Source organism: Pogoniulus pusillus, chromosome 30 (genome assembly GCF_015220805.1).
Source record: "Pogoniulus pusillus isolate bPogPus1 chromosome 30, bPogPus1.pri, whole genome shotgun sequence".
NCBI lineage: Eukaryota > Metazoa > Chordata > Aves > Piciformes > Lybiidae > Pogoniulus > Pogoniulus pusillus.
Genome location: NC_087293.1, coordinates 1,558,485 through 1,584,340, shown reverse-complemented (window position 1 = coordinate 1,584,340; position 25,856 = coordinate 1,558,485). Strand labels below are relative to the sequence as shown.

The window sequence follows — 25,856 nt, the reverse complement described above, 5'->3', positions numbered from 1 at the left end:
TCTGTGGGCTCCATCCTAGGGTGCTGAGAGAGCTGGCAGCTGGGCTGGGTGCTGTGAGAGAGCTGGCAGCTGGGCTGGGTGCTGTGAGAGCTGGCAGCTGAGCTGGGTGCTGTGAGAGAGCTGGCAGCTGAGCTGGGTGCTGTGAGAGCTGGCAGCTGGGCTGGGTGCTGTGAGAGAGCTGGCAGCTGGGCTGGGTGCTGTGAGAGAGCTGGCAGCTGGGCTGGGTGCTGTGAGAGAGCTGGCAGCTGAGCTGGGTGCTGTGAGAGAGCTGGCAGCTGGGCTGGGTGCTGAGAGAGCTGGCAGCTGAGCTGGGTGCTGTGAGAGAGCTGGCAGCTGGGCTGGGTGCTGTGAGAGAGCTGGCAGCTGAGCTGGGTGCTGTGAGAGCTGGCAGCTGGGCTGGGTGCTGTGAGAGCTGGCAGCTGGGCTGGGTGCTGAGAGAGCTGGCAGCTGAGCTGGGTGCTGAGAGAGCTGGCAGCTGGGCTGGGTGCTGAGAGAGCTGGCAGCTGAGCTGGGTGCTGAGAGAGCTGGCAGCTGGGCTGGGTGCTGTGAGAGCTGGCAGCTGAGCTGGGTGCTGAGAGAGCTGGCAGCTGAGCTGGGTGCTGAGAGAGCTGGCAGCTGGGCTGGGTGCTGTGAGAGAGCTGGCAGCTGAGCTGGGTGCTGTGAGAGAGCTGGCAGCTGGGCTGGGTGCTGTGAGAGAGCTGGCAGCTGAGCTGGGTGCTGAGAGAGCTGGCAGCTGGGCTGGGTGCTGTGAGAGAGCTGGCAGCTGAGCTGGGTGCTGAGAGAGCTGGCAGCTGAGCTGGGTGCTGTGAGAGAGCTGGCAGCTGAGCTGGGTGCTGAGAGAGCTGGCAGCTGGGCTGGGTGCTGTGAGAGAGCTGGCAGCTGAGCTGGGTGCTGAGAGAGCTGGCAGCTGAGCTGGGTGCTGTGAGAGAGCTGGCAGCTGGGCTGGGTGCTGTGAGAGAGCTGGCAGCTGAGCTGGGTGCTGTGAGAGAGCTGGCAGCTGGGCTGGGTGCTGTGAGAGAGCTGGCAGCTGGGCTGGGTGCTGAGAGAGCTGGCAGCTGAGCTGGGTGCTGAGAGAGCTGGCAGCTGGGCTGGGTGCTGAGAGAGCTGGCAGCTGAGCTGGGTGCTGTGAGAGCTGGCAGCTGGGCTGGGTGCTGTGAGAGAGCTGGCAGCTGAGCTGGGTGCTGTGAGAGAGCTGGCAGCTGAGCTGGGTGCTGTGAGAGAGCTGGCAGCTGAGCTGGGTGCTGTGAGAGAGCTGGCAGCTGGGCTGGGTGCTGTGAGAGAGCTGGCAGCTGGGCTGGGTGCTGAGAGAGCTGGCAGCTGAGCTGGGTGCTGAGAGAGCTGGCAGCTGGGCTGGGTGCTGAGAGAGCTGGCAGCTGAGCTGGGTGCTGAGAGAGCTGGCAGCTGAGCTGGCCAAGCCACTCTCCATCATTTATCAGCAGTCCTGGCTCACTGAGAGGTCCCTGAGGGCTGGAACCTGCCACTGTGATGCCATCCACAAGAAGGGTCGTAAGGAGGAGCCAGAAAACTACAGCCCTGTCAGCCTGACCTCAGTGCCAGGCAAGGGCATGGGACAGGTCATCTTGAGTGCCATCACACAGCACCTGGAGGCTGGCCAAGGGATCAGGCCCAGCCAGCATGGGGTTAGGCAGGGCAGGTCCTGCCTGACCAACCTGAGCTCCTTTCATGATCAGGTTCCTGCCTGGTGAGTGTGGGGCAGGCTGTGGATGGAGTCTGCCTGGACTGCAGCAAAGCCTTTGGCACTGTCTGCCACAAGCAGCTCCTGGCACAGCTGCAGCTCCTGGCTGGGACAGATTCACTCTGATATGGGTCAAGAGTTGGCTGGAGGCAGGGCCCAGAGAGTGGTGGTGAATGGTGCCACATGCAGTTGGCAGCTGGCACCAGTGCTGTGCCCCAGGGAGCAGTGCTGGGCACAGTCCTCTTCAACATCTTATTGATGATCTGGCCCAGGGGATTGAGTCCAGCAGCAGTGAGTTTGCAGCTGACACCAAGCTAGGAGCAGCTGTGGAGCTGTTGGAGGGTAGCAGAGCCCTGCAGAGGGACCTGGCCAGGCTGCATGGGTGGGCAGAGGCCAAGGGGATGAGACTGAACAAGGCCAAGGGCAGGTTCTGCACTTTGGCCACAACAACCCCAAGCAGCACTACAGGCTGGGGCCAGAGTGGCTGAGAGCAGTGGGGGGCTGGGAGAGAGGAGCTGAAGCTGAGGCAGCAGTGCCCAGGTGGGCAGCAGAGCCAATGGCATCCTGGGCTGGCTCAGGAGCAGTGTGGGCAGCAGGACAAGGGAGGTTCTTGTGCCCCTGTGCTCAGCACTGCTCAGGCCACCCCTGGAGTGCTGTGTCCAGTTCTGGGCTCCTGAATTGCAGAGAGCTGTTGAGGTGCTGGAAGGTGCCCAGAGCAGGGCAGCAAGGCTGGGGAGGGGCCTGGAGCACAGCCCTGAGAGGAGAGGCTGAGGGAGCTGGGGGGGTGCAGCCTGCAGCAGAGGAGGCTCAGGGCAGAGCTCATTGCTGCCTGCAGCTGCCTGCAGGGAGGCTGTAGCCAGGTGGGGTTGGGCTCTGCTGCCAGGCAGCCAGGGCCAGAAGTAGGGGACCCAGCCTCAAGCTGTGCCAGGGCAGGATGAGGCTGGATGTGAGGAGGAAGCTGTTGTCAGAGAGAGTGATTGGCACTGGAATGGGCTGCCCAGGGAGGTGGTGGAGTGGCTGTGGCTGGAGGTGTTGCAGCCAAGCCTGGCTGGGGCACTTAGTGCCATGGTCTGGTTGGTTGGGCAGGGCTGGGTGCTAGGTTGGGCTGGGTGAGCTTGGAGCTCTCTGCCAACCTGCCTGATTCTGTGATTCTGTGATTTGCCTCTAGTCCATTCTGCAAGTGCAGGAGGGGGCTTGGGCAGGCAGACCCTGCTCGAGTGCTCTCCACCTGGGCAGCAGAGGAAACTCTTCTGGTGGGGCTGCTGGGCAAGAGCTGCTGCTCCTCTCCCCACCATGTCAGCTGGGAGCCAGGGGTGTGCTACAGGCTGCTCACTGCATCTGGGGACCCTTGGGGACCCCAAAACACCTTCTGCCTGGAGCCATGGGGGTGGCAGTGGCTGACCCAGGCAGGCAGTGCTGGCATCTTGTGGTGCTTCCTGCTCTTCTCACCTCCTGCCAGCCCTGCAGTCAGCTCTGGCACCCAGAGGTGCTCCTCTGGGACATCTCCCTGCGTGCAGCCAGGGCAGTTTAGAGTTCTTGCTGAGCTGAGGAGGCTTCCAACTGAATTTAGAATCACAGAATGGGCTAGGTTGGAAAGGAGCTCAAAGCTCAGCCAGTGCCAACTCCTTGCCATGGGCAGGGGCACCTCCCATCAGCACAGGGTGCTCAAGGGTTCATTCAGCCTGGTCCTGAACACCTCCAGGGACGTTGTGGAGCACAGCCTCCCTGGGAAACCTGTGTGCTCTCACCATCCCCCACCCCCAAGCTCAAGAGACTCCAGGAGAGCTGCAGCTGGCACAGGTTGAGGGTGGTGAGAGCCTGGCACAGGTTTCCCAGGGAGGTTGTGGAGCACAGAAGCACCCAATGTGATCTTTGATCACATTGGGTGCTTCTGTGCTCCACAACCTCCCTGGAGGAGGTGTTCAGAACCAGGCTGGATGAGTCCTTGAGCAGCCTGTGCTGCTGGGAGCTGTCCCTGCCCACGGCAGGAGGTTGGCACTGGCTGAGCTTTGTGGTCCCTTCCCACCCAACCCATTCTGTGAATCTCTGAGTCCCAGCAGCAGCCCAGGCTGTGCTGTGAGAACAACCAACCCCACTGCCCTGCCTGAAGGACACTGCTTAAACCCTCCCTGGCTTGGGACACCTCCTCCTGCAGCACCCAACAGCCTGAGCAGCTTTTTTTGTCCCCTCCATCCTCTCCAATGTCAGCACCAGCACCTTACAGCATCAGCTCCTTACACCATCAGCACCTTACAGCATCAGCACCTTACACCATCAGCACCTTGCACCATCAGTACCTTACACCATCAGTACCTTTACACCATCAGCACCTTACACCATCAGTACCTTACACCATCAGCACCTTACACCATCAGTACCTTACACCATCAGTACCTTACACCATCAGCACCTTACACCATCAGTACCTTTACACCATCAGCACCTTACACCATCAGTACCTTACACCATCAGCACCTTGCACCATCAGCACCTTTACACCATCAGCACCTTGCACCATCAGCACCTTACACCATCAGCACCTTGCACCATCAGTACCTTACACCATCAGCACCTTTACACCATCAGCACCTTACACCATCAGCTCCTTACAGCATCAGCACCTTGCACCATCAGTACCTTACACCATCAGTACCTTACACCATCAGCACCTTGCACCATCAGCACCTTTACACCATCAGTACCTTACACCATCAGCATCTTCTCTGCCTCTCTTGTGTCAGAGGGCTCTCAGCAGAGTCCTTGCCTGTGTCAGGCACAGGATCACAGAATCAGTCAGGGTTGGAAGGGAGCACAAGGATCAGGCAGTGCCAACCCCTGCCATGCCCAGGGACACCCTACCCTAGAGCAGGCTGCACACAGCCTCAGCCAGCCTGGCCTCAAACACCTCCAGCCATGGGGCCTCAACCCCCTCCCTGGGCAACCCATTCCAGCCTCTCACCACTCTCCTGCTCAACAACTTCCTCCTCACCTCCAGCCTCACTCTCCCCACCTCCAGCTTTGCTCCATTCCTCCCACTCCTGTCACTCCCTCACAGCCTCAAAAGTCCCTCCCCAACTTTCTTGGAGCCCCCTTCAGATGCTGGCAGGCCACAAGAAGGTCCCCTGGGAGCCTCCTCTGCTGCAGCCTGCACAGCCCCAACTCTTTCAGTCTGTGCTCACAGCAGAGCTGCTGCAGCCTCTGAGCATCTTTCTGGCCCTGCTCTGGACACTCTCCAGCATCTCCACAGCCCTCTTGTGCCAGGGGCTCCAGCACTGGATGCAGCACTCCAGGTGGGGTCTCAGCAGAGCACAGCAGAGTGGGGGAATCACCTCCCTGGCCCTGCTGGCCACACTTCTGCTGCTGCAGTCCTCTCCTCAGGGCTGCTCTCCAGCCTGGCCCTGCCCAGCCTGGAGTTGTGTTTGGCGTTGCAAGGGCATTGCACAGGCTGAGTGCCACTGCCCACTGTGTGCCATCTCACTGCTGTGTCCCCCATGCTCAATGTAACTGCCCTCAGCAAGGCTGCAGCAGCAGCTGAAGCTCCTCTCAGCACCTTCAGGGCAGAGCCATGGGCTGGGGCTTTATCACTCTGCCATGCCCTCCTTTTTGCCCCTTAACAACCTCTCCAGCTTTAGCTGGGCCTGAAGGTTGAAGCTCCTCAGCAGTGAGTTGCTGCCAGAGGGAGAGGACCTCCCTGAAGAGATCAGCTCCAGACTAGCTCCTTACAGAGGGCTTTGGTGTTGAAGCTCCAAATGTCCTACCTGAGGTCAGCCCCCAGCAGTTGGTTCTTCATCTCCGGGAGCAGCAGCCCCCCCCAGGGGATGTCAGCACAGCACTTCTGGATGTGGTGAGCCCTTGGTGCAGGCACACCTCGTGGTGGAGAACTTCCTCCTCTGGGCCCATGCCTGGAGGTGTTGAAGAGGAGGCTGCATGAGGCACTCCGTGCCAGGGGTCGGTGAATCAGGAGGTGTCAGGGGATCAGCTGCACTCAGTGGTCTCAGGGATCCTTTTCCAACCTGGTGCACTCTGTGATGCTGTGCTTCTGAGGTTCCCTTCATTCCCCTCTGCAGGGTGAGCTGATCAGCAGCAGAAGGCTTTTGTGCAGCTTGCCAGCTCCCCGTGGGACTCTGGGGGGGTGGGGGTGGTAAACAAGCTGCAGCCCCTGGCGGTTTGCTGCCGCTCCAGCGGAGCTCCAAGCCACAGGAGGCAGGAGGGAAGTGCAAAGGGAGGAGGCAGTTGTTGGGCAGAGCTCATGCTGGGCCTGCAGGGATCTGTTCCTCTGGAGACAACCTTCCTGCCTGCCCTTGGACAAGCTGCCTTGCTCCTGCTTGTCCTTGCTTGGAGCTTCCCAGCCCAGGGGGGGCTGTGAGCTGGGGCTGAATCTGCTGCGCCCTTGCGTGTGTCCTGCCCTGAGTGGCAGCATCTCTGCAGGGCACAGCCTCAGCCCTGGGCTCCAGCTCTGCTTCTGAACCCAGCAGCTGTGGGAAGCAGGAGGAGATTCTTCAGAGTGAGGGTAGGGAGACACTGGCACAGGTTGAGGGTGGTGAGACCCTGGCACAGATTGCCCAGGGAGGTTGTGGAGCACAGAAGCACAGAATGGGATCAGAGGCCACAGAGCTGTGGAGTGAGGGCAGAGGAGGCCACAGAGATGCTGGCAGGGCTGGAGCAGCTCTGCTGGGAGCACAGGCTGAGGGAGCTGGGGGGGTGCAGCCTGCAGGGCAGAAGGCTCCAGGGGCAGCTCAGAGCTGCTGCCAAGAGCTGAAGGGCTCCTGCAGGGAGGCTGCAGAGGGACTTGTGCTGAGGGGGTGTGAGGCAGGCCCAGGGCAATGGTTTGGAGCTGAGGCAGAGCAGGGGGAGAGTGGAGCTGAGGCAGAAGCTGTGCAGTGTGAGGCTGCTGAGCCTCTGGCATGGGCTGCCCAGGGAGGCTGTGGCTGCCTCCTGCCTGGGGGTGCTGAAGGCCAGGCTGGATGAGGCCTGAAGCAGCCAATCCCAGCTGAGAGCTGCCCCTGCCCTGGCAGAGGTTGCAGCAGATGCTCTCTGAGCTCCCTCCCAGCCTGAGCCACCCCAGGGCTCTCTGCCTTTAGTGAAGAACAAAGGGAGCAGGTTCTGAAGCTGTGCCCTGCTCTCTGCGGTGCTCAGAAGGGTTCTGCAGAGACTGTTCCCTCCCGGGGGCTGCAGGGGGCAGGAGTCCTTGTGCCAGGCACCCTTGTGCCAGGGAGCCAGCCAAGAGCCTGGCTGCCCTGAGGAGCTCCAGAGCAGGCAGGAGTGTGAGCACCTGGGAGAAGCACTTTCAAGGAGGGGGTTGCAAGCTGGTGCTGTGGCTGGGCTGGGTTCCCTGGAGGGTGCCTCAGTGTTCCCCTGCCCCTGCCAGTCCTGCATGGCTGCTGAAAATGAGCCAGCACTGGTGGCTGCAGCCCAGAGCCAGCTGTGTGCTGGCTGCAGCCAGAGCAGGGAGGCCACAGAGATGCTCAGAGGCTGCAGGAGTGAGCTGAAATGTTGCAGAAGTGAGCTGAAATTGATGCTTCCTCCTCTGGCTGCTGCCCTTGGGCATCCTGTGCTGAGCCAGCACTGGCAGCCTGGCACAGGCTGGCACTCTGCAGCCCACCACAGGTGAACATCTGCAGCTGTGCTCTGCCTTGGGAGTTGAGAAGCTTGAAGGGTGCTGATCAGCTGCAGCTTTTAATGGCCTTAGGTGAGGTCCACTGGGGGAGGGTTTGTGGGGCAGACTTCAGCTCAGCTCCCCCAGGGGGAGGCTGCCAGGCAGCAGTGAAGCCTCCTTAGCAGCTGCTGGCCCCTAAGGACCTGCAGCCAAGTGAATTGGGTCTGGAGCTGTCCCCACATCCATCTGGGAGCCCTCCAGCCCCTGCTGCTGTCCCCAGGGTCCTGCTGCAGAAGCTCCTGGCACAAGGCTTGGCTCTGTGCCCCCTGTGCTGGTGGCCAGGCAGTGGTGGGAGTGGAGCTGAGCCTGCCTGGTGCCAGGCACCAGTGGCTCAGTGCTGGGGCCTGCCCTCTGGCATGTCTCTGTCCAGGAGCTGGGGGAGGGCATTGAGGCACCTCAGGGAGTTTGCAGGTGGCACCAAGCTGGTGGCCATGGCCCTCTGCAGGAGGGCAGGGAGGCTTTGCAGGGGGGGGCTGGGCAGCCAGAGCCAGGGGCCAAGGCTCACTGGGTAGAGTTCAACAAGGCCAGTGCCAGGTCCTGCCCCTAGGGCACAACAGCCCCATGGGGAGCTCCAGACCTGGGCATGTGTGGGTGGAAAGCTGCAGCCTGGAGAGGGACCTTGGGGTGTTGGGTGGCAGTGAGTGACCATGAGGCAGCAGTGCCCAGGTGGGCAAGCAGGCCAGTGGCCTCCAGGCTGGTGGTAGCAACAGGGTGGGCAGCAGGGACAGGAGGTGCCCATCCCCCTGTGCCCAGCACTGCTGAGGCCACCCCTGGAGTGCTGTGCTCAGCTCTGGGCCCCTGCCTGCAGGAAGGACACTGAGGGGCTGCAGCCTGTGCAGAGCAGGGCAGCCAGGCTGGAGAAGGGCCTGGAGCAGCTGGGGCTGAGGAGGGGCTGAGGGAGCTGGGGACAGGTTCAGGCAGAGCATCACCTGCCCTGGCAGCACAGCCCTGCTGCCTGCCCAGCTCAGAGCTCTGCTGGGGCTGGCAGCAGGAGGCAGCTGGAATGAGCTGGGCAGGAACAGCAGCTGGGAGAGGGCTCTGAGCAGCTCCAAGCCCTGCTCCACAGCACTCAGCTCTGCCTCTTGCTGGACCTCACTTCACAGCCTGGGCAGTGAGACCACAGAGTCACAGCTGGCACTGGGCTGGAAGGGACCCTCCAGGGGCATCCTGCCCACCCCTGCAGGCAGCAGGGACAGCTGCAGCCAGGGCAGGCTGCACAGGGACACAGCAAGGCTGAGCTTGGATGGCTGCAGGGATGGGGCCTCAAGCACAGCCCTGGGCAGCCTGGGCCAGGCTCTCCACACCCTCCCTGGCCACAGCTCCCTCCTGGTGCCCAACCTACCTCTGCCCTGCTCCACTGCCAACCCATTGCCCTGGGCCTGTGCCCACAGCCCCTTCTGAGCAGTCCCTCCCCAGCCTGCCTGCAGCTCCCCTGCAGCTCCTGCAGTGCAGCTCTGAGCTCTGCCTGCAGCCTTCTCCTCTGCAGGCTGCACAGCCCCAACTCTGCCAGCCTGTGCCCACAGCAGAGCTGCTCCTGCCTGAGCTGCCCTGCCCAGGCTGCTGGAGTCCAGGCAGAGCTGGGGCTGGAAGCAGCAGTTAAGGTGCATGGTGATGATGCAGGCAGGAAGGCAGCCAAGCTCCTGGGTGGCTTCAGGAGCTGATGCCAGGGCAGCACTGCTGCTGGCTGTGTCCTGCCATGCCCATCTCTGTGAGTCTCATCTCCACAGCCTCTTGCTTTGGTGTTCCCCTTGGCATGGCTGAGGCTAAGCAGGCTGCCTGTGCCCAGCCCTGTGCCACTCTGTGCCTGCTGCTCCCTGCAGCCCTCGCTGAGGCACAGAGGCTTCTTGTTGCCTTGCTGTGCTGCCACCCAGCGCTGGGCACTCCTGCATAGCAGCACGGGGGGTTGCAAACCTGCAGTGACCCCTGGCTGGCAGAGGGGCTGCTGAGAGACACAGTGCAAGGCTCCTGCTGGAGGGGCAGGACAGGGCCCACAAAGCAGCTGAGGAGCTGGGAGGTGGTGCTGAAGGCTCTGGGCTGCTCACTTGCTCCCGTGGTGGTGCCAGTGGGACCAGTCTGGGCCTTTTACCAGCCAGGGAAGCAGCCTGGCTGGTTTCACAGGAGGGGGTGGGAGCAGAGCAGCTCTCCCCAGGGCCCTGCAGCTCTGTGCCTGTGAGCCAGGAGGAGAAGCACAGGATCAGAGCCTGGCAGAGAGCAGCCAGCCCCAGCCCTGCCAGAGCAGGGCACCCAGGGCAGGGCACACACAGCACAGCCAGGGGGGCTTGGCAAGGCTCCAGAGCAGGAGACTCCACAGCCTCTCTGGGCAGCCTGCTCCAGGCTCCAGCACCCTCACAACAAACAACTTTCTCCTCAGCCTCACCTCCAACTTCCTGGCTGCCACCTTAGCCCTCTTGGGCCTTGTGCTGGCCCTGGGCACCCCCAGGCAGAGCCTGGCACCTTCATCCTGCCCCCCAGCCCTCAGCTAGTGCCAGGCATTGCTCAGGTCCCCTCTCAGCCTTCTCCTCTGCAGGCTGAGCAGCCCCAGGGCTCTCAGCCCTAGTTCACAGCAGAGCTGCTCCAGTTCCCCACTCAGAGCAGCCCCCAGAGCTCTCCCAGGCTCAGCTCTTGCTGTGCTGGTGCTGTTCCAAGCCTGGGCTCAAAACACTTCTCCATGCTCAGCCGCTCAGGGCTGCAGTGGTTTTCCTCTCCTCTCCCCAGCAGCCTGAGCCAGCAGTGAGCAGCTGATGAGCAGCTGACAGCAGCTGATGAGCTGTTGTTGCCCTCTGACCACCTTCCCCACCCTTCCACCCCCACTGCCCTCCAGAGCTGTCCCCAGGGCACGCAGGACACATCTGCTGCTGGCCACTGGGGGCCTCTTGGGCTCTCCAGAGCTTTCCCCAAGCATCAGCTGGGCTCACGTTGGCCTCTTTGCGTCCCCTGCCAGCTGTGCTCCTCTGCCTGCCCCCTTGGCAGCTCTGAGGGCTGGCTCTGCACTTCTGGTGGCTGCCAAACGATGCCCCAGTGGCAGTGGAGAGCAGAATGTTGTACCCCACCCCCCCAGCATTAAACCCAAACCCAACCATCCCCCTCCTGCAAAAGGGAGGGACCCAAAACCTCCTGGCAGAGCCCTTCTGGCAGCTCCTCAGCACAGCTGTGGAATGCTTCTGGAGCAATCCTGGCTTGGACCAGCAAGAGTGTGGGCAGCAGGACCAGGGCAGGAATTGTACCCCTGGACTGGGCACTGGGGAGGCCACAGCTCAAAGCCTGGGCTCGGTTTTGGGCCCCTCCCTCCAAGGAGGGAATAGAGTGGGTAGAGAGTGGGCACAGAGAAAGGCTGCCCAGGGCAGTGGGGAGTGCCCAGCCCTGGAGTCAGGGATGTGGTCAGTGGGACAGGGTCTGGCTGGAGGTGTGTGAGGAGCCTCAGGGCTCAGCACTGGCAGCAGCAGTACTCAGTGTATTCATCAGTGCCCTGGCCGGGGGCACAGGGGGCACTGCCACCAGTGTGCTGGTGACACCCAGCTGGCTGCAGGGGCTGCCACAGCAGAGCTGTGCTCCGTGCAGAGAGGCCTGGGCAGGCTGCAGGGGTGGGCAGGGACACATGGAAGGAAGCTCAGCAGGGCCAAGTGGGGAGGCTGGCACCTGGGCAAGAGCAACCCCAGGGAGCAGGACAGGCTGGGACTGAGATGCTGGAGAGCAGTGGAGAGGGACTGGGGAGTGCTGGAGGGCAGTGATGGGGAGAGGGACTGGGGAGTGCTGGAGAGCAGTGGAGAGGGACTGGGGAGTGCTGGAGGGCAGTGATGGGGAGAGGGACTGGGGAGTGCTGGAGGGCAGAGAAGGGGAGAGGGACTGGGGAGTGCTGGAGGGCAGTGATGGGGAGAGGGACTGGGGAGTGCTGGAGGGCAGAGAAGGGGAGAGGGGCTGGGGAGTGCTGGAGAGCAGTGAAGGGGAGAGGGGCTGGGGAGTGCTGGAGAGCAATGATGGGGAGAAGGACTGGGGAGTGCTGGAGAGCAGTGAAGGGGAGAGGGACTGGGGAGTGCTGAAGGGGAGAGGGGCTGGGGAGTGCTGGAGGGCAGAGAAGGGGAGAGGGGCTGGGGAGTGCTGGAGGGCAGAGAAGGGGAGAGGGACTGGGGAGTGCTGGAGGGCAGAGAAGGGGAGAGGGACTGGAGAGTGCTGAAGGGGAGAGGGACTGGGGAGTGCTGGAGGGCAGTGAAGGGCAGAAGGGCTGTGGAGTGCTGGTGGGTGGGAGGGTGTCATGAGCCAGTGATGTGCTCTGGGGCCAGGAGGGGCAATGCCTTTCTGGGGTGGATTAGAAGGGCTGGGGTTAGTAGGTTGAGGGAAGTTCTCCTGCCCCTCTGCTCTGCCCTGGTGAGGCCTCCTCTGGAGTATTGGGTCCAGTTCTGGAACCCTCAGCTCATGAAGGACCTCAGGGAACTGCTGGGGAGAGCCCAGCATAGAGCCACAAAGATGCTTGAGGAAGTTGAGCATCTTCCTTGTGTGGAGAGCCTGAGGGAGCTGGGGCTGGGAGCTTGGAGAGGAGGAGCCTGAGAGGTGCCCTCAGTCGTGCAGGTGAGTGCCAGGAGGCTGGCCCCAGGCTCTGCTGGGCAGTGCCCAGGGGCAGCACAAGGCTGCAAGCTGAGGCAGAGGAGGTTCCATGTGAGCCTGAGGAGGATTTTCCCCTGTGAGGGTGCAGAGCCTGGCACAGGCTGCCCAGGGGGGCTGTGGAGTCTCCCTCTCTGCAGATACTCAACCCCACCTGGATGTGTTGCTGTGGGATCTGCAGGGGGGTGGACTGGATGAGCTTTGGAGGTGCCCTCCAGCCCCTGGCACTCTGATTCTCTAAGAAGTGGCTCTGAGGGACATGGCTTAGTGCTGAGCTGGCAGGGCTTGCAGCTGGCAATACAGAGCCCAGGAGTGCAGCTCACACTGGGGTCCAGCTGGCTGGAGAGCAGCCTGGGGAGAGGGGCCTGGGGGCCTTGGTGGGCAACAAACTCAGCTTGGGTGGGCAGTGGGCAAAGAAAGGCAGCAGGATGCTGGCTTGGGTGGGTCTGGAGCAGCCTGGGCTGGTGGCAGGTGTCCCTGCCCATGGCAAGGGCTTGGCACTGGATGGGCTTTAAGGTCCCTTCCAGCCCAACCCATTCTGTGACTGTGATCTCCTTCATGCTTACAAACACCTGAGGGGTGGGTGTCAGGGGTGGGTGTCAGGAGGGTGGGGGCAGACTGTCCCCAGAGCAGTGGCAGGACTGGAGGTGATGTGATGAAGCTGGGGAGGGGCCTGGAGCAGAGCCCTGTGAGGAGAGGCTGAGGGAGCTGGGGGGGTGCAGCCTGCAGCAGAGGAGGCTCAGGGCAGAGCTGATTGCTGCCTGCAGCTGCCTGCAGGGAGGCTGTAGCCAGGTGGGGTTGGGCTCTGCTGCCAGGCCCCAGGGACAGAAGAAGGGGACAGAGCCTCAAGCTGTGCCAGGGCAGGTCTAGGCTGGATGTTAGGAGGAAGTTGTTGTCAGAGAGAGTGATTGGCATTGGAATGGGCTGCCCAGGGAGGTGGTGGAGTGGCTGTGGCTGGAGGTGTTGAAGCCAAGCCTGGCTGGGGCACTGAGTGCCATGGTCTGGGTGCTTGGGCAGTGCTGGGTGATTGGGCAGGGCTGGGTGAGCTTAGAGCTCTCTGCCAGCTTGCTTGGTTCTGTGAGTCTATAAGCTTGAACAAAGGAACTTCTATCTTCATGGCTTTGAGGGTGGCAGAGCCTTGGAGCAGGCAGCCCAGGGAGGCTGTGGAGTCTCCTGCTCTGGAGCCTTCCCTGCCCTGTGTGGCTCCTGCTGTTCCTTCAGACCTGTTGTGTCAAAAGGCTCAGGGAGGTTCTCCTGCCCTTCTGCTCTGCCCTGCCGAGGCCACACCATCCAAGTGCCCAGCTTTGGGCTCCTCAGTTCCACAGAGACAGAGACCTGCTGGAGAGAGTCCAGTGCAGGCTGTGAGGATGCTGAAGGGCCTGGAGCAGCTCTGCTGTGGGAGGAAGGCTGAGAGCCCTGGGGCTGCTTAGCCTGCAGAGGAGAAGGCTGAGAGGGGACCTGAGCAATGTCTGTCACTAGCTGAGGGCTGGGGGGCAGGGTGAAGGTGCCAGGCTCTGCCTGGGGGTGCCCAGGGCCAGCACAAGGCCCAGGAGGGCTAAGGTGGGAGCCAGGAGGTTGGAGGTGAGGCTGAGGAGAAAGTTGTTTGTTGTGAGGGTGCTGGAGCCTGGAGCAGGCTGCCCAGAGAGGCTGTGGAGTCTCCTGCTCTGGAGCCTTGCCAAGCCCCCCTGGCTGTGCTGTGTGTGCCCTGCCCTGGGTGCCCTGCTCTGGCTGCTCTCTGAGCTCCCTCCCAGCCCTGCCCTGCTGTGCTGCTGTGAAGCTGTGGCTTTGGCTGGACTCATTTCCACCCAGTTCCTGTTGTCTCAGAAGTTCCTCGGGCATCCTCCTCTCCAGGAGCATCTCTGCTGCCAAGGAGGCATCTTCCCAGGACCAGCCTCAGAGGCTTTTGGGGTGAGGGCTCCCCAGGCTATTCCCTGCTCTAAGGACATGGATTTGCCTGTTTGTTTTCCTCCTAAGCTGCAGTTTATCCTGGATGTGAGCAGAGGGATTAACCCCAGCTGCCTTCTCTGCCTTTGCTCTCCTGTTCATAGTCTGGGCAGACCCTGCAGGGTTGGAAGGGACCTTAAAGGTCCTGGGAGTGCTGCTGGACACCAGGAGCCAGTAGGGTGCATGAAAGAGGGTGGCTGGCAGGTGGGGAGAGGCTCTGCCCTAAGGAGGATCATATCTGGAGTCCTGGGTCCAGCTGGGGGCTGCCCAGTTCAGGAGAGGGAACTGCTGGAGAGAGCCCAGGGCAGGCTGCAGAGCTGCTGAGGGGCCTGGAGCAGCTCTGGCAGCAGCAAAGGCTGAGAGCCTGCAGCAGAGCAGCCCCAGAGGGCAGCTGAACAGTGCTCAGCAGCAGCTAAAGGAGCTGTGGGGGGCAGGGGGCTGGGGCCAGGCTCTGCTCAGCGGTGACAAGGGGCAGAGGGCACAGACTGGCACCCAGGAGCTTCCATATGAACAGGGGAGGAGAAAGTTGTTTGTTGTGAGGGTGCTGGAGGCCTGGAGCAGGCTGCCCAGAGAGGCTGTGGAGTGTCCTTGTGTGGAGAGCTTCCAACCCCCCTGGGCACTGTGCTGCTGGGCAAGCTGCTGGGGGTGCCCTGCTGGAGCAGGGAGCTTGGACTGGCTGAGCTCTGGGAGTCCCTTCCAAGCCCACCCTGCTGCATCATCAAGCTCCATCTTGCAGTCTGTAAGCAGCTGTGTGCTGAATTTCCCTCATCCCTGCAGCTCTCTTACAGCTGCAGTTAGCAGGAGCAGTTACCACAGCTGGCACAGAGCCCTGCACAGACTGAGCCCTGGAGGGGAGGGGGTCCCAGCCCCAGCCCCTTGCTCAGCCTTGGTTTGTGTCCTTGAGTTTCCTAAACCCTGCAGTGGCTGAACTTGGAATGGAGCTCAGAGGTCATCTGCTGCAACCCCTGCCAGGGGCAGGGACAGCTTCCACCTAGCCCAGGATGCTCAAGGACTCATCCAGCCTGGTCCTGAACACCTTCAGGGAGGTTGTGGAGCACAGAAGCACCCAATGTGATCTTTGATCACATTGGGTGCTTCTGTGCTCCACAACCTCCCTGGGAAACCTGTGCCAGGCTCTCACCACCCTCAACCTGTGCCAGTGTCTCCTCACCCTCAACACCTCACACTGCACAGCTTCTGCCTCAGCTCCACTCTCCCCCTGCTTTGCCTCAGCTCCAAACCATTGCCCTTGGCCTGCCTCACACCCCCTCAGCACAAGTCCCTCTGCAGCCTCCCTGCAGGAGCCCTTCACCATCCTGAGGTTCAGCAGTTCCAGCACCCTGAGGCTGCTTGGATGGGGCCCAGCTGTGGGCAGGGCTGACCTGAAAGGGTAGGAGGTGAAGGTGCTGGAGCCCAGGAGAGGCTGCCCTGAAGGGTCAGAGGTGAAGGTGCTGGAGCCCAGGGGAGGCTGCCCTGAAAGGGTCAGAGGTGAAGGTGCTGGAGCCCAGGAGAGGCTGCCCTGAAAGGGTCTGAGGTGAAGGTGCTGGAGCCCAGGAGAGGCTGCCCTGAAAGGGTCTGAGGTGAAGGTGCTGGAGCCCAGGAGAGGCTGCCCTGAAGGGTCAGAGGTGAAGGTGCTGGAGCCCAGGAGAGGCTGCCCTGAAAGGGTCAGAGGTGAAGGTGCTGGAGCCCAGGAGAGGCTGCCCTGAAAGGGTGGGAGGTGAAGGTGCTGGAGCCCAGGAGAGGCTGCCCTGAAACGGTCAGAGGTGAAGGTGCTGGAGCCCAGGAGAGGCTGCCCTGAAAGGGTAGGAGGTGAAGGTGCTGGAGCCCAGGAGAGGCTGCCCTGAAGGGTCAGAGGTGAAGGTGCTGGAGCCCAGGAGAGGCTGCCCTGAAGGGTCAGAGGTGAAGGTGCTGGAGCCCAGGAGAGGCTGCCCTGAAAGGGTCAGAGGTGAAGGTGCTGGAGCCCAGGAGAGGCTGCCCTGAAAGGGTCTGAGGTGAAGGTGCTGGAGCCCAGGAGGGGCTGCCCTGAAGGGTCAGAGGTGAAGGTGCTGGAGCCCAGGAGAGGCTGCCCTGAAAGGGTCAGAGGTGAAGGTGCTGGAGCCCAGGAGAGGCTGCCCTGAAGGGTCAGAGGTGAAGGTGCTGGAGCCCAGGAGAGGCTGCCCTGAAGGGTCAGAGGTGAAGGTGCTGGAGCCCAGGAGAGGCTGCCCTGAAGGGTCTGAGGTGAAGGTGCTGGAGCCCAGGGGAGGCTGCCCTGAAAGGGTCAGAGGTGAAGGTGCTGGAGCCCAGGAGAGGCTGCCCTGAAGGGTCAGAGGTGAAGGTGCTGGAGCCCAGGAGAGGCTGCCCTGAAGGGTCAGAGGTGAAGGTGCTGGAGCCCAGGAGAGGCTGCCCTGAAGGGTCAGAGGTGAAGGTGCTGGAGCCCAGGAGGGGCTGCCCTGAAGGGTCAGAGGTGAAGGTGCTGGAGCCCAGGAGGGGCTGCCCTGAAGGGTCAGAGGTGAAGGTGCTGGAGCCCAGGAGAGGCTGCCCTGAAGGGTCAGAGGTGAAGGTGCTGGAGCCCAGGAGGGGCTGCCCTGAAGGGTCAGAGGTGAAGGTGCTGGAGCCCAGGAGGGGCTGCCCTGAAGGGTCAGAGGTGAAGGTGCTGGAGCCCAGGAGGGGCTGTGGAGTCTCCTCTGGAGGCGTCCCAAGCCCACCTGGCTGCGTTGCTGTGTGCCCTGCCCTGGGTGCCCTTCTGTGGCAGTGGGGTGGGACTGGAATGTCCCCGCAGGTCCCTCCCCCCCCCCCCCTCCATCCCCATTCTGTGGCTCAGTGATTCTCGCCAGCTCTGCCCGTCCAGGGGCAGCGCCGAGGCAGCCTGGCCGGGAGCAGCAGCAGCAGCAGCAGCCTGGGGTGGTTCTGGTGCCCCCGGGGGGTCGGGGCGGGTGTGCTGCGTGGCTGTGCCCTGCCACCCAGCGTGCCCGGCAGCCGCCGTGCCAGCCCCTGGCGAGCCACCAGCGCCGCCGGGGCAGAGGCTGAGCCGAGGGAAGCTCCGGGGCAGGGGAGGGAGGCCCCGAGCAGCCTCCGCCGCCTGCCGGTGCGGCGCTGCTGCGGGCGCGGAGCGCTGCGGGCTCAGGGCCGGCGGTGCGGAGCCGTCGGACACGGATTAAGGAGCAGCAGGGCTCCAAAAATAGCCTCCGCGGCTTACCGTGAGGCTGTTCCCATGGCAACCGCTGCCTGCCGCTGCCCTGCGAACGCTGCTCGCACCCCGGCTCCGGGAGGTGCCCTGCGGGGCAGAGGAGTGCGGGATGGGCACCGCGGGCCGGGAGGTGTGCGGGGGGCGCTGGGCTGCGCAGGGACAGGAGCTGCTGGGGGGCCCGGAGGGGCAGCAGAGGCTGAGAGCCTGCACAAGAGCAGCCCCAGAGGGCAGCTGAGCAGTGCTCAGCAGCAGCTAAAGCAGCTGCGGGGGGCAGGAGGCTGGGGCCAGGCTCTGCTCAGCGGTGACAAGGGGCAGAGGGCACAGACTGGCACCCAGCAGGTTCCATGTGAAGAGGAGGAGAGAGTTGTTTGTGGTGAGGGTGCTGGAGGCCTGGAGCAGGCTGCCCAGAGAGGCTGTGGAGTGTCCTTGTGTGCAGAGCTTCCAACCCCCCCTGGGCACTGTGCTGCTGGGCAAGCTGCTGGGGGTGCCCTGCTGGAGCAGGGGCTGGGCTGGCTGAGCTCTGGGGGTCCCTTCCAAGCCCACCCTGCTGGGTTCAGGGGTTCCAGCACTGGGAGGTGTTTCAGTGGCTGTGGATCACAGACTCCCCCCTGCCCCCAGTGGGCTGGCAGGGATCTGCTTGGGGTGCTCTGTGTGCCCCCTGGCTCGCTCTGGCCTGGCCTCAGCCTTGGCTTTGTGTTTCCTCCTTCCTGTGCTGAGTCATCACAGCAAACTGCTGCCTCAGAGCTTTGTCTTCCCCCCTGGGCCACAGAGGCATGAGCTGGTCCAGGCCCCCTGGTGCCCTGGGCAGCAGGGCTGTGGGTTCAGAGGCAGGGTCAGGGGGATGTGAATATTGGGGCTGGAGGTCTCCACCCTCTGCACTGCCTCTGCTTTTGCTCCCAGGTCAGCAGCTGCACCACCAGCCCCCAGCCTCCAGGTCCTGCTTGATGTCCACAGCCACAGCAGAGGCTCTGACACCCTGTGCCAGAGCAGGAGCAGCAAGCACAGAGTGGAAGGGCTTGGATTGGACCTCCAGGGATCATCCAGCCCAAGGCCTCTGCCAGAGCAGGGCACCCAGGGCAGGGCACACTCAGCACAGCCAGGGGGGCTTGGCAAGGCTCCAGAGCAGGAGACTCCACAGCCTCTCTGGGCAGCCTGCTCCAGGCTCCAGCACCCTCACAACAAACAACTTTCTCCTCAGCCTCACCTCCAACTTCCTGGCTCCCACCTTAGCCCTCTTGGGCCTTGTGCTGGCCCTGGGCACCCCCAGGCAGAGCCTGGCACCTTCATCCTGCCCCCAGCCCTCAGCTAGTGCCAGACATTGCTCAGGTCCCCTCTCAGCCTTCCCCTCTGCAGGCTAAGCAGCCCCAGGGCTCTCAGCCTTGGTTCACAGCAGAGCTGCTCCAGGCCCTTCAGCATCCTCACAGCCTCTGCTGAAGTCTCTCCTGCAATTCCCTGCCCCTCTAGACCTGGGTAGCCCAGAGCTGGGCACAGCATTCCAGCCGTGGTCCCACTAGGGCACAGTAAGGGGCAGCCTAACCTCCCTAGCCCTGCTGGCCACTTTCCTTCCTGCACCCCAGCATACTGCTGGTCCTCCTGGTGCCAAGAGCCCATTCCTGCCCCATGCAGAGCTTCCTCTCCCCTGGCACTCCCAAGGTCTTTCTCCATGGAGCTGCTTTCCAGCAGGACAGGAGGGTGGATCCCTGCTCCCCCCCCCATGGCCATGAGAGCAGCCGTGGGGCAGCAGGGAGCTGGTGAGGGCTGCTCAGCTCCAGCACAGCCTGAACCAGCAGCATCACAACTGGTGTGGCCTGACCCAGCTGCCTCCCATCCCCCCCTCTTTTGCTGGGCTTTGAGGGGTTTATGTAATTGTGCTGTGCAAAGTGGGCCAGGCTGTGTCTGTGCTGCTGCCTCCAGCTGAGCAGGCATCAGCTCACAGCCTCCAGCCAGGGCCAGCAGGGGATGTCCTGGGGAAGGATGGAGCCCACCCCCCGCCCTGCTGCCTCTCTCCTCCGTTAGTGGGGGGCAAACGCACCCAGCCTGAGACTGCAGCTGGATCCAGGCCTTGATCTGGCAAACAGGGAGCAGCCACAGGAGCCAGCACTTGTGACAGCCTCATGGCTCTGCCCTGGCAATCACAGCATGGCACAGCTTGGGAGGGAGCTCAGGGAGCAGCCAGCCCCAGCCCTGCCAGAGCAGGGCACCCAGGGCAGGGCACACACAGCACAGCCAGGGGGGCTTGGCAAGGCTCCAGAGCAGGAGACTCCACAGCCTCTCTGGGCAGCCTGCTCCAGGCTCCAGCACCCTCACAACAAACAACTTTCTCCTCAGCCTCACCTCCAACTTCCTGGCTCCCACCTTAGCCCTCTTGGGCCTTGTGCTGGCCCTGGGCACCCCCAGGCAGAGCCTGGCACCTTCACCCTGCCCCCAGCCCTCAGCTAGTGCCAGACATTGCTCAGGTCCCCTCTCAGCCTTCTCCTCTGCAGGCTAAGCAGCCCCAGGGCTCTCAGCCTTCCTCCCTGGCAGAGCTGCTCCAGGCCCTTCAGCATCCTCACAGCCTCCACTGGACTCTCTCCACTAATTCCCTGCCCCTCTTGCCCTGGGCAGCCCAGAGCTGGGCACAGCACTGCAGCTGTGGCCTCAGCAGGGCAGAGCAGAGGGCAGCAGAACCTCCCCAGCCCTGCTGGCCACATGTTGTGCTCTGGGGAGAAATGGAGGGAGGGATTTGGGTGTTAAAAGCTGCCTTGGCACAGCTCTTGCAGTCTCTGTAAGCAGCTCAGATGATCTTTAGGAAGTGTTGCTGGTGTCTGCCAACACACAGACTGCAGCTTTGGCTCTTCTCCTCCAGTGCCAGAGAGCTGGGGCTGTTTGCTGAGGTCGTTGGTGGTGGCCTCGGGTCTGCCATGGAAGCTGAGCTGCTGTGCTTGGCTTCTGGCAGCAGGACTGGGGCAGGGATTGTCCCCCTCGATGGGGCACTGGTGAGGCAGGGGCATGGTGGTGCTGGGTGGCAGCAGCTGAAGATGAGCCAGCAGTGGCCAGAAGACCACCAGCAGCCTGGCCTGGATCTGCAGTGCTGTGGCCAGCAGGAGTAGGGGAGGGATGGAGCCCTTGGGCTGGACACTGCTGAGGCTGTGCCTTGAATCCTGGGCTCAGTTTTGGGCCCCTCACTGCAAGAAGGACACTGAGGGGCTGGAGCAGGGCCAGAGCAGGGCAACAAAGCTGGGGAAGGATCTGGAGAGCAGGGCTGGGGAGGAGCAGCTGAGGGAGCTGGGGGGGTGCAGCCTGCAGGAGAGGAGGCTGAGGGAGACCTCCTTGCTCTCTGCAGCTCCCTGAGAGGAGACTGCAGGCAGCTGGGCTTGGGCTCTGCTGCCAAAGAACAAATGACAGGACAAGAGGAACTGGCCTCGAGTTGCCCCAGCAGGGGTTTAGATTGGACATGAGGAACAATTTCTTCCTCTTGAGTGCTGCCCAGGCCTGTGCCAGGCTGCCCAGGGCAGTGGTGGAGTCTCCATCCCTGGAGGGGCTGCAAAGCCATGGAGCTGTGCTGCTGAGAGCCGGGGCTCTGTGGTGCCCTGGCACTGCTGGGTTAATGCTTGGACTGGATGATCCTAAAGGCTTTTTCCAAGCAAAACAGTCCTGTTTGCCTCCCTCTCCTGGCTCTGGCAGCTGCTCCCTGTGTCTGTCAGAGGTTAGAGCCCTGTGGACGCTCGGGGCTGGCTTGCAGATGGAGCAGATGGCTGCTGGGAGCTGCTGCCCTGGTGCTGCATGGGCTCTTTGCCTTTGCTCTGTGTCCTGCTGCTCGGCACGACTTGGATTTCCTCCCCCCCTCCTTCCTGGTTCATGTGCCTGGGCAGTGCTTCTTGGTCCCATCACCTCCTCTCTGAGTAGCTCCACAGCCCCCAGCCTTGGTGCAGCTCTGTGCTGTGCTCTGCTGATTCTTCAGCTCCAGCTTGGTGGTGCTTTTAGATCCTCCAGACTGGGCTTGCCTTGGAGCTGCTGCCTTTGTGTTGGCAAACGCAGGCTGCTCTTGCTCTGATCTCCCTTGGCTGGCCCAAGAGGGGTGGAATCCACCTGAGCCATGGCTGAACATCCCTCTCAATACCTGCAGCACCTCTCAAGGTCTTATAAACGCTCCAGGAGGCAAACCCAAGCCCCTCAGTGAGCGCCCAGCTCTTCTCCTTGCCCTGCAGCCCAGAGAGGTTGGTGCCAGGCAGCATCACTGCTCAGCTCAGCATGAGTGTCTTCACCTCACCTCCTTCCACGGAGTCACAGGTTGGAAGGGACCTCCCAGGGGCATCCAACCCCCTGCAGGCAGCAGGGACAGCTCCAACCAGAGCAGGCTGCACAGGGACACAACCACCCCCAGATCTCTGATCACCTTTGTGACCTCCTCTGGCCCCTCTCCATCAGGTCCATGTCTCCCTTGTGTTGTGCCTCTGCCCCCTGCTCCAAGCTCCCCCAGGGAGGGGAAGGGAAGCTGGGGACAGGTTTTGCTGGTCCCCATCTCTTTTTAATCCCAAACCAGCTGACCGAGGGAGGGGAAATGAAAAGGCTGCTCCCTGCTCTGCTGCCTTCGTGGGCTTGGGGTGTACCCAGAGAAGCCTTAGCCGAGCCTTGGACATAAAGACCTCGTGATGGACCTGCTCAGCTGTCCCTTTCAGTACTCGCTTTGGGGGCAGTGCTGCCTGTGGGGGCTGCTCACCACCTCCACCTTCCACAGGGCACTGGTGGGATGAGCTGGAGAAACGCTGCCTGGTAGTGCTGCTGGCTTCGGGGGCGAATCTCTGGCTTTAAGTCACTCAAGTGTTCTGTAGTCGCAGGAACAACCTTTTCTGCTGCACCTGAGCTGCCGAGGGTGGAGTTTTCTGCCTCCCGAAGGCGTGGTGATGGTTTTGGCTAAAGGCTGTTGCTCTCCCCGTGGCGTTGCGACCTTTCCCTCGGGCGAAATACTTCATCCTGCCCGTAGCAGACCTTGCGGAGCCCAGGTGCGGGGCACGTTGGCATCGTGCCTGCCTCCTGTGCCTGCTGTGGAGGGGAGAGCTTTGCCCCGTGCCCCCTCCCGGTGCCACTTAGCCTCCGCACCCTTGAGCCGCATCCCGGCGGCAGCCGCAGGACCCCTTCAGATGCACCCTCGGGGCCGCGGGTCCCATCTCCGCACACCACACTTGGGTCCCGTGGCGACGATGCCTCCCGGAGCCGCCGGCGGGCAGGAAGGGGCAGGGGGTGTCCCCGGGGCCGCCGCGGTGAGCACGGGCAGGGGGTAGCCATGGAAACCGTTGTCCCTCCATCCCTCCCTCCGCAGATGACTCCGGCGACGAGGAGCCAGCCTCGCAGTCAGACAAGGGCGAGCTGCAGGGCACGCTGAAGACCCTGTCGAGCAAGCTGGAGGACCTGAGCACCTGCAACGAGCTGATCGCCAAGCACGGCGCCGCCCTGCAGCGCTCGCTCAGCGAGCTGGAGAACCTGCGCCTGCCTGCCGACGGCGGCGAGAAGCTGAAGGCGGTGAACGAGCGAGCCACGCTCTTCCGCATCACCTCCAATGCTATGATCAACGTGAGTGCCGCTGCCGCCCTCCTCCTCCTCCTCCTCCCCCTCCTGCCCCAGCCCTCCCCTGCCCTCCCGCACGGTCCCCTCTGCTCCGCGGGCAGCGGTTCGGGTGCCGGTGCGGGGCGCGGGCACGGCCGGGGGCTCGCTGCCGGCGGTGTGAGGTTGGGAAGGAGCAGCTGCGGGAGCGGGCATGGGCGTGGGTAAGCTTCCGAGGCAGGGCTGGCACATCATGCCGGAGTGCCCTCTGGGGAGCTGCCCCCGAACGGGACAGGTGGGTGGGGCAGAGGTTTGGGGTGCCAAGGGCTGGGGGGGGGGCTTTGGCAGGGGGTGACTGGGCTGGCGCAGCAGCTGGGAGCCTGTGGCTGCTGCAGGCTCAGCCCCACGCCCCCCGCATCGCTCTCATCCTCGGACTTCCATGAAGCTGCTCTCGTCTGACCCGAGCTGGGCAGTTCACCCCCCTCGGGGTGCCAGCGCTGCCTGCTGCGGGCTCTGCTCTCCCGGCCCGCGGAGCTGGAGGCTGCCGCCGGAGCTGCTCCCTGCCCTCTGCTGCTTTTTCTGCTGCTTCCTGCTTATTTTCGTGGTCAGCTCCTGGTCGGGGTGTGGGCCCTGCCCCCGTGGCACTGAGGCAGACCTTTCCCGGGGAGCCATCCCTGGGGCAGTTCAAGGCAAGGTTGGACGTGGCACTTGGTGCCATGGTCTGGCCTTGAGCTCTGTGGTAAAGGGTTGGACTTGATGATCTGTGAGGTCTCTTCCAATCTTGGTGATGCTGTGATACTGTGACACTGTGAATGCAAGATTTAAAGGGAAAAACCAAACCAAACCAGTCCCAAAGGCCACCGGAGCTGGAGTGGTAGATGCAGGCAGAGCTGGGGGAATTGTGACTGTCCCAGCCCTCAGCAAAAGGAGGTCGTGTGTTGCTTTGTGTGAGCCTGGAAAACCTCTTCAGAGCCCACAGCAGGGGCTGGAGGGCACTGGGGAGCTCTGTGGCCCCAGCAGTCCCCAGCTGCAGCTCCCTCCCCGGCACTGCTCGCAGGGTTTTGTCCCCGTGGAGAGAAGAAGGCTTCCTGAGCTGGTGTCTGGTGTTGTGGAGCAGCCTTGGGGTGCTTATGCAGGGCTCTCCCCGGGGAGAGCTGAGGGGAGTTTTGGAGCAGGGCTGGCAGTGTGGTGAGAGCAGCACAGCAGAGCTTGGCTGAGGGAGGGGATGTGGGGAAGGGAATTGCTGCTCTCTGCCCTGCTGACACCACAGCTGGGGTGCTGCATCCAGGAGTTCTGGGGCTCTGCAAGTTCCAGAGAGACAGGGAGCAGCTGGAGAGAGTCCAGTGCAGGTTGTGAGGATGCTGAAGGGCCTGGAGCAGCTCTGCCAGGGAGGAAGGCTGAGAGCCCTGGGGCTGCTTAGCCTGCAGAGGAGAAGGCTGAGAGGGGACCTGAGCAATGTCTGGCACTAGCTGAGGGCTGGGGGGCAGGATGAAGGTGCCAGGCTGTGCCTGGGGGTGCCCAGGGCCAGCACAAGGCCCAGGAGGGCTAAGGTGGGAGCCAGGAAGTTGGAGGTGAGGCTGAGGAGAAAGTTGTTTGTTGTGAGGGTGCTGGAGCCTGGAGCAGGCTGCCCAGAGAGGCTGTGGAGTCTCCTGCTCTGGAGCCTTGCCAAGCCCCCCTGGCTGTGCTGTGTGTGCCCTGCCCTGGGTGCCCTGCTCTGGCAGGGCTGGGGCTGGCTGCTCTCTGGAGCTTCATCCCAGCCTCCTACCATCTGTGACTCTGTGATTGTCTGAGTTCTCCAGCAGCCTTTTAGGAAGGGATGAGCAGAGCAATTATTTGCTGGGTCCAGGTTGGAGAGGAGGAGGTTGTGGTGGCTGTGATGTGATAAAAGCTTGAGTGAGGCTGTCTGGATGGTAGGAAACCACAGAATCATAGAGTCAGCCTGGTTGGAAGAGACATGAAGAGTCCTGTTCAGGGTGAGAAGCAGCAGCAGCATGGTTTGGCCAAAACCCTGAGCAGTGAGAGGGGCCAGGGAGGGAGCAGAGCTGGCTTTGAGTGGACACCAGAGCCCTGTTTGTAACAGCATCCTTTTGGACTTCAGCTTCTGGCTGAGTCTGGAGATGGTCTCTGAAAGGCAGAGGCTGTAACGTGGAGGAAGCCAGGTGGGAGCAGAGTGGCAGCTCTGGGGGCTGGTTGTGGCTCTGGCAGCCTGCTGAGGAGGCTGGCATTTTGGGAGGAGGGCATGGAGAGGTGGGCAGGGGGACTCTGACCCCACAAAGCAGTGACAATTTGCAAGGGGATGGATTAGAAAAGCAAAAGGAAGAGCAGGGCAGGGTCATGGAAGGCAGGAGGGGAGGAGGAGTGGCAGCCTGGCACCGTGGTGGGCATTAGCTACACTATCACCTTGTCCTGCACCCATCTCTTTTTGCACCTTGCACAGGGTGGTGCCTGCTGCCAGCTGCTGCATGGCTCCTACCTGGGGAGCCTCTGATGGGCTTGGGGCTGGCATTGTGCAGAGGGCCTGAGAGCTGTACAGAAACACAAAGCATTGCCACAGAGAAGCACAGGGGCCAAGCCATGCCCTGGCAGCAGGTGAAGATACCCCTGCTGCTGCCCACCTCCATCCCCACCCCGTTCTCAGGGCCACTCAACCCCGCAGGCTGCTGTGGTAGTGCCTTGCAGGAGGAGTTACACAGTGACAGCTTCACAGCTGGCATCGGGCTGGAAGGGACCCTCCAAGGGCATCCAAGGTCTCAAGTTGTGCCAGGGCAGGTTCAGGCTGGATGCTAGTGATTGGCATTGGAATGGGTTGCCCAGGGAGGTGGTGGAGTCTCTGTCCTTGGAGGTGTTGAAGCCAAACCTGGATGGGACACTTAGTGCCATGGTCTGGGTGATTGGACAGGGCTGGGTGAGCTTGGAGCTCTCTTCCAGCCTGCTTGATTCTGTGATCCTGCCCACCCCTGCAGGCAGCAGGGACAGCTGCAGCCAGGGCAGGCTGCACAGGGACACAGCAAGGCTCAGCTTGGATGGCTGCAGGGATGGGGCCTCAAGCACAGCCCTGGGCAGCCTGGGCCAGGCTCTCCACACCCTCCCTGGCCACAACTGCCTCCTGGTGCCCAACCTACCTCTGCCCTGCTCCACTGCCAAACCACTGCCCTGGGCCTGTGCCCACAGCCCCTTCTGAGCAGTCCCTCCCCAGCCTGCCTGCAGCTCCCCTGCAGCTCCTGCAGTGCAGCTCTGAGCTCTGCCTGCAGCCTTCTCCTGTGCAGGCTGCACAGCCC

The 25,856-nt window shown here is 62.7% G+C and overlaps 1 protein-coding gene across 3 annotated transcripts in view; it reads left to right on the top strand.

Moving 5' to 3' along the window:
- The window catches only part of OSBP2 (oxysterol binding protein 2), a 113,293-nt gene that overhangs the window by 50,383 nt on the left and 37,054 nt on the right, over positions 1 to 25,856 (top strand). For all 3 annotated transcript variants that reach the window (XM_064168814.1, XM_064168815.1, XM_064168816.1), the window contains one exon: positions 22,358 to 22,608. In XM_064168814.1, the coding sequence (XP_064024884.1) occupies positions 22,358 to 22,608 (251 nt within the window). The remainder of the gene's footprint in view (positions 1 to 22,357; positions 22,609 to 25,856) is intronic.